This window comes from Typha angustifolia, chromosome 6 (assembly GCF_048772165.1).
Source record: "Typha angustifolia cultivar Huaian chromosome 6, ASM4877216v1, whole genome shotgun sequence".
In the NCBI taxonomy this organism is placed as follows: domain Eukaryota; kingdom Viridiplantae; phylum Streptophyta; class Magnoliopsida; order Poales; family Typhaceae; genus Typha; species Typha angustifolia.
This window is the reverse complement of record NC_133244.1, coordinates 373,016-380,435: the sequence shown is the minus strand read 5'-3', so window position 1 is coordinate 380,435 and position 7,420 is coordinate 373,016. Positions and strand designations below refer to the sequence as shown.

Here is a 7,420-nt window from a genome sequence, read left to right as displayed (position 1 = left end):
TTGGACATAGGCAATAAACCAATAAACTCTACTTACTATTTTACTAATTAACTCACATAAGACAGGGGTAGAGATTTACTTCTCCGTGGGTGATTCCATTGTATCGAAGTTTGTAAGTTTCCTATATAATTTTGCGGCTTACAATAATAATAATAATATGTTTTATATAAAAATGCCACGTATTTTTGCACAGGATAATTTTGCTGTCTGCTGGAATTGTACTGATACCGGATCAGTTACCTTCTCTTGCACGTCCGTGTCCACCCGTGGCCCCCGTGGCATCCGTGACAGGGACATGTTCGTCAATAACCGAAATATCTAGACCCCTACTATCTATTATCCAACCCCTCGCATCCGCTGCTCCGCAGTACTATTCTTTCTCTCCGAATTCCACCAATTAAATCTCAACAGGGAGCCCGTAGAAGAAGACGAAACGAATCCCCTCGACCGTTGGGATGGCGTCTCGATACGCCCATCAGTGCCCATCCCAGCGACAAGGTTCGCTACAGACTACAGGCTTAGGCAGGAATTTACTACATCTGAATACTTGGCACAAAATCCGTGGTCAAGAAATGTTTAATCATTTATTGCTTTTAGATGCGTCCGTTGGAAGGCAATGGTAGACTTGCAGGTTTGAAAATTGCACAAAAATCCTACAGTTGTGGCTGCATACGATCAGCTAACCGGCCAACCTGATATCAACCGTCTGATCTACATCGTACAGCCCAGACAACTCGGTGCGAACACTCGTCAAAAAAGAAACCCTAGATCGTTCGTGCTACCGCCGTCTCTCTCTCTCTCTCTCTCTCTTCTCTCTCTCTCTCCACATCGCATCGAAACGAAGACAACGAGGAAGACGATATTTTCTTATTCATATTTGAATTCAAAATTTGATGATCGGGCAAAGGGAAGGGCGGATAACGAGGGGTAAGCCCACAGGGCGGTGATGGGATTTGCGGGATGGCCGGTGACGGGAAGCCGATGAGGCGTGATGAGGCGGCGGCATGCGAGATCCGAGACCTCCCTTGAGCTCCAGCCTGATGCCTTCACTCGGAACTCGGCGCTCCACTAGGGTTTTCCTCCCCAAATCCAAATCCGCCGTCACCAGCTCCGGCGTAGATCCCGAGGAGGCGGCGGCCGGGAGGGTTCTCCGGTCCGGTAAGCGCCTTGCCCTATCGAAGCCCCTGGGGAAGCCATCCGACGGCGATCCGTGGCTGCACCTCCTTGCCCATGGCTGGCACGTGCCGGCGCCCCGGACGCAGGGTTGCGATGCGAGGCCCCCCGCAGCAGATCCCGCGGAGAGGAAGATGTTTCGGAACGTGTACAGTAGGAAGAGATCAAGGCCGCAGGGGCCGAAGGAGGAGGACAGGAAGTATGGGATCGTATTCGCGAGGAAGCAACCCGGGAAGAGGCTAAAGGTGACACCTTTCCTCGAACAAGTAGTCGATGAGAGGCACGAAGAGAACGCTAGAGAAGCAGAGGTAATAGAAAAGGTGCTCGGACTTGCTGATTTCGCAACCAATTCGGGTTATCGGGTGTTTCTTGCCGTGCTGATAGAGTCGTCTCGTGGTAACGGTGGGTTCTCACGCCTTCTTATCTCTGTGTTGAGATGGATGAGGGTCCATAGAATGAGAATTCGAGAATTGGCTGCATTCCTCTCGTCAGAATTGATTGCCAGTGTTTTTTCGCGGCATGGCATTCACTTCTTGCAAGTTCGATACTCGGATTATGTGAGCTTCCACTATTCCTATATATATCCTTATCTCCTATTTCTATATGATGAACTTTGTTTTATTTATTACAAGTTGATTTGATCTTCTTCTCAGAATGTTGTGCTCAGAAGCTCTCCTTCTTCTTGTGGACTCTGCAAGATTTATGGATCCAGGTGGTTTACTCCACTGTTGTCTGTTAATTTCTCTGCTCTTCCTTCCTACTTTATGAGTTTGCACGTTGGTATTCTCCTTCGCCGTCAATTTATACCTGTTGTTATTACGAGATACTTAATTGGGTTACGCACGCATCCTTGTGTGGCGGGTGGTGTTGAAGAAAATGATTCTTCTGTTCCTGCGGAGACAGGATTTGTGGGAGCTGAGGTTGAGGTTTCTCTTATTCCTGCGGTGAAGAGGAACGAATTGCACAATACTTCGGTCACACAAGATGCGGTTATCCTGCATGATTCAAGATTATTGCGGAAGCACCAGAGGAAGAGGAGTTCCTTGAGGCATTCCCGAAGTCGTCATCCTTCCTCTACAAGATCCCCTACAGGTGCAGTACACCCAAATCAGATCACTGGAGGAATTCATTCTGAAGCTCGAGTGTCGGCCTCACTCAGTTCCCTTGTCGAGGCTGTCCATGTGAAAGAACTTGATGTATGCTTTAGTGACGACTCATTGAGCAATGTAGATGATAGTGATGTTTCTACTCCTATGTCATCTCATGGGAAAAGGAAGAGGTCTGCCTTAAAGAGTCCTGTTGAGCGGGTCAAGGAACAGAGATCGGCTTTGGCTGAGGTGAAGCAGAACATAGGTTCGGCACATTGCAGTGCAAATATCTTGGTTATTGGCTCCGATAGGTGTTGGAGAGAAGAGGGGGCTGAGGTTATGTTGGAGAATTCAGATTCAAATGAGTGGTGTCTCGCTGTGAAGGTGCAAGGTATGACCAGGTTATTGCACAAACCACAAGATTTGAAGCCTTGTGTAGTGAACCGATTCACTCATGCTTATATGTGGGGGGTGGAGCAAGGGTGGAAGCTTGAGTTTGTTGACAAATGGGATTGGCTTTTGTTTAAGGAATTGCACATGGAATGCCTTTTACGTAACTCTCAGGATGTTGCTGTAAAGATTATTCCAGTGCCAGGAGTCAAAGAGGTTCCTGATTACATGGAAAATACCACATGTTCTTTTGTGCGTCCCGATGCCTATATCCGAATGATTGATGAGGTTGAGCTAGCTCTAACTAAGGAGTATTCCTTTTATGATATGGACTCAGAAGATGAGGAATGGCTTCGCCAACTGAATTCTAGTTCTTCTAATCTGGGAAATACTGGCCTAAATTATATTTCAGTTGATATTTTTGAGAAGATAATTTCCATCTTGGAGAAGGAATCTTATAGTAATCCAGATGAAATGCCTGATGTTGATAGTTTGCTTGAACATTATCGAGATTTAGGGATGCGGGACATGTTGGTAGCACTCCATGATTATTGGATAAGGAAAAGGAACAAGAAAGGTGCAGCCCTGGTTAGGGTTTTTCAGGTAATGACTGCTTCTGGTTTTTCTCTTCATAGTTATAAAGCACCGAGTTTCATTTCTAGTACTTCCTCACTTCAAGGAATATATTGTCAAGATGCTTTAAGGCCATTTGCCAGTTCATCAATTCATTTGTGGCAATAAAAACATAGTGGCAGTTGAAATTCTCTATTTGTTTTGTATTTGAATTGGTGTGCATGACATCTGTGTCGCTGAATGTTATTTTGCTGGTTACCTACTTTGATTTTATGGTGTTTATATTACCTCTATCATGAGTCTATGGGAGTGCTTTAAAATACAAGTAGGTATCTGTGCATGATACTTCAGTCCCCATATTTGCCGAGTATAGAATCCTTCATATCTGCATTTCTGTATGTACTAATACATTGTGCACAAAATGTTGTCATGTGCCCATTGTTCATAGCATTGGAGTATTTTTTTTTCCTAAGTAGCATTACATGCAAGTTAAGGAACAATCTACATAAGTAATACTGCTTTCTTCTTTAGCTATTTTATATTTAATGTTGAGTGAAACGTTCTAACTTGATTTGCATCTGAGTAGAAATATCAGGTTTTAATCCTTAAAGCAATATGTGTCGGTCTTTGAATTTGAATAAAGATTTGGATTTTGTACGCAACACAGGGCATGCACCAGAAACTAACCCGATGATATAGTTAGTTTCAGACTCAGGTCCTGGTAGTAGACTAGATTGTTCTCTGGATACAGATTTGGATCATATACACTCAGATACAAATCTTACCTCTTGTTCCCCTAATTGTGGAACAAGCTTTATGTTAAATTTCCTTGATAGTCATATGTATGCTAATCTCTAATTTTTCAAGCAGGGTGCACCGTTGAGGAGAGCGCAATTGATACATAAGCCATTTCTAAGGAAAAAAAGGTCTTTTAAGAGACAGAGGAGCCAAGCTGGAATTGGTAAACCAGAGATTTTCTTTCAAGGTATTTTTACTCTCCATTAGGTGTTGGACTTTTTATTTTATTTTTGGAAATGTTAAAAGATGTCACATAAACTTTGTTGTCATATAAGGATTGTGGGCATTGAATAAGAAATGATAATAGATGTATAATTAAATCAGATAGAACTACAAAGTAGCTACTGGAATTGTGCTCAGATTTTTAGAGCCTTAGAGGGGTTTATATTGTATGAGTATTTCTGGGTTCGAATCCTAACAACAACAGTTTAATTGGGACAACATTGCTCCCACTTCTTTAAAAAATTGAATTAAGAACTATTAACACATAGGATTTTGAATAATCCTAAAATTACGAAAGTGCAACAAGGTATTTCAACGGAAGTTAGTTGAGAAAGTAAATAATAAGCACTATTATGAAATTTACTTTTGATAGCAGCTATGATTTGCCAAATAATCAAAAAGAAAAATCTATAGTAATTGGAAGAACACACGCTCAGGTCTCCTAAGATAAGTTATTTATTTTAGTGTCTTTAAATTACTAGTGTCTTTTAGGTTGTGATTGTCAGTGTTTTGAAAAGTGCTGGAGGTGGCCGTCTTGGCGGCCACCCTGCAAACCTAGAACATGGTTGGGAAATGGCAGATGAGCTGCCCGTTGAAGATTTTGGGAGAGGTTGAGGTGGATGAGAGAGGAATGGGGAAGTAAAGGAAAGGAAGTGAGAGAAATTTGATGTAATTGAAGAAAAGAGAGAGGTACGAGAGGTTGGGAAATGGAGTAAAGCACCAAACTGAAAGAAATGGATATTAGAGAGGGGTGTTAAGTGTGGAGGAAGGGAGTAAGTATGGAGAACCGGGTAGGTGGGGAGAAGAGGTGTTATCTCCCTCTATCATTAGTGAAAAGAAAAAAGTGATGAGATACGATGGAACATCATAGGCAAGTGGGCAATTTATCTTCTGAAAGGACAATTTTTATTTTACACCCAGTACACCTCACTACCTGTCTTTATTTATTTTTTGATAATCTTGTACTATTGTTCTAATATCCTTGATGAGCATATTAGTATATTATCATACTGTTACACATTATGGTTGTGAACTTATTATGGTTATAAATTGTGATCATTATGTTTGGTATTTTGGTGTAGTGCATCATAGAAAATTTATATATACTCTACATTAATATATATCATATATACATATAATTATTATTAATTTTTTATATGTTAAAATACTAGATTGCCTTGGCGTTTACATTGACGCTCGTCTTTCACTTAGGCGCTATGTAGTGGGGTGGTCACCCGCAATCCGTGGTCACCTTTCAAAACATTGGTGATCATTTCTTACTAGTTTATCGTTATTCCTTGGAATAATTATCTTCAATGCTTTTAAAAGCAATCGTGGTTTGGAGGCCGTCACCCCACTACATAGCACCTGTATGTGGGCTCCAAGGTAGTCTAACTTTTTCATATATAAAAAGTAGAAGTAATTATATATGATATAGATATATACTATATAAAAAGTTAACAATAATTTCTCTAGTGGAATAGCAAATAATTCACAAATAGTAATCACAATTATAAAAAATAATCAGCGTAATAGTGAACATCCATAACTAGCTTATGATAATGACAAACATTAATTTATAATTACTAAGCACATACTTGCAGAAAACAAATAATCATTCACAAACAATAATAGCTCGGTCTCTTAGCAGAATAGCAATTAGCAAACATACATTTAAAAATAAAAATAACATCTAATCTTCTGTGAGATAATAGAAAGAAGGAAGAGTTGAGGGATAATGGCCGGCTCACCACTGGTGGGGTGAGAGCTAGTGGGAGTGAGAATGAGAATTGATCGGTGAGAATGAGAGAGGGAGTGGGACAATACGGAGATAGTGGTGGCCATTGAGAGAGAAGCACACGTCTAGAGGTGAGAATGAGAATTGATTGGTGAGAATGAGAGGGAGTGGGACAATAGGGAGGTAGTGGTGGCCATCGATAGGGTGGTGAGAGTGTGAGAGAGAAGCATACGTCTAGAGGTGATCATTGGGCGGATCAGGCTAGGCTTTTCAGGCCAACCGGGCTTAAATTTTTTATTCACGGCCCGACCCACCAATCACTCGATTTAGACCGGCCTAGAATACTATAGCTCGTTATCGTTTATTAGTTTTTTAGATATTGAGCTTGGGTCGGATATAATAAGTCTGACCTAATGGGTTATATATGATTAAATTTCATTTATGGAACTCCCATTAATCTAAACAATGCCTTTATTAATGTGTTTAATATGCTTAGCAAGTTATGTCATAAGTATGACATGAGGCATTTCCTCGCAAGAGTCAATGGTCGTAAAACCAAGTATCAGGATTTGGTAAACTATTTCGAGCTCTGTTTGAGTTGGGCCGCAAATAAAAGTTTGAATTTTAGTCTTGAACCTATGGTATGTATCAATCAGACTTACTCTTCATTTGTGTTGATCATTTAGTAGCATCTCAATATTTGTTTTTTTAATCAAACTCTGATTCACTACTTCTTTTGTTGTTATAATCCTATAAGCAGCCTTTGAACATCTGTTTTATAATAAGTCAATGAAGTATGAGTACTTAGCAATTAATATTCCAAGGTTGGTATTCTTTAATTATAATGGGATTGATTATATTGCTTTTACTCATGTAGAAATTGTAAAGCTTGCTTCTTGCTTGATCCACTGTATGACCTGCTTATTCTTCACTTATGCTAATGGAGGGTCATTCAATAGTTTCCTCATGTCACCTATTATGAGGCTATGTAACTCATTGATCTTGTGCTTGTGCAGCTGGAGCAAAGGAGGACCCTTTGCAGAGGGTCCAAGAAGCAGAAAGTGCGGCAAATCGAGCTGTCGAGTTGGCCATTAAACTGCGGAGTAGAGCTCAGATGCTCTTAGCGAATGCTGAGTTGGCAACATACAAATCTGTCATGGCTCTTAGGATTGCTGATGCCATCCGGGTATCTGAATCTCGTGATCTTGCTTTGTCCATTGTCGATGAATCTGGAGGGTAGAAATACTGTACAGGAGAGCAATGACAAGTGTTGTCTTACCAGGGTGATTCTGGGGCAATTTTGGGGCAAGTACAAGGTGCAAGATTGAATGTGATGTTGTATAAATGATAGCTTTCAGCTAGATTTTGTGCTTGTATTCACTAATGACATCTCATTCGGTTCAAAATCATCAAAAGAATTTATAATTCTTCCAGAATA

At 40.7% G+C, this 7,420-nt stretch overlaps 1 protein-coding gene across 1 annotated transcript; it reads left to right on the top strand.

Annotated features, from left to right (window-relative positions):
• Positions 1 to 770: 770 nt before the first annotated feature.
• On the top strand, positions 771 to 7,420 carry LOC140760874 (uncharacterized). The gene is made up of 4 exons (XM_073097939.1): positions 771 to 1,730; positions 1,827 to 3,254; positions 4,095 to 4,209; positions 6,999 to 7,420. Exons 1-4 carry the CDS (start codon positions 1,005 to 1,007, stop codon positions 7,220 to 7,222), a joined length of 2,493 nt encoding a protein of 830 aa, XP_072954040.1. The 5' UTR covers positions 771 to 1,004; the 3' UTR covers positions 7,223 to 7,420.

Bases quoted from the DNA above. Each gene is read 5' to 3' on its own strand.
- LOC140760874 (XM_073097939.1), top strand. From the start codon at position 1,005: ATGCGAGATCCGAGACCTCCCTTGAGCTCCAGCCTGATGCCTTCACTC. The intron at 1,731-1,826 runs GTGAGCTTCCAC...TCTTCTTCTCAG, and splicing joins AAGTTCGATACTCGGATTAT to AATGTTGTGCTCAGAAGCTC. The intron at 3,255-4,094 runs GTAATGACTGCT...TTTTTCAAGCAG, and splicing joins CCCTGGTTAGGGTTTTTCAG to GGTGCACCGTTGAGGAGAGC.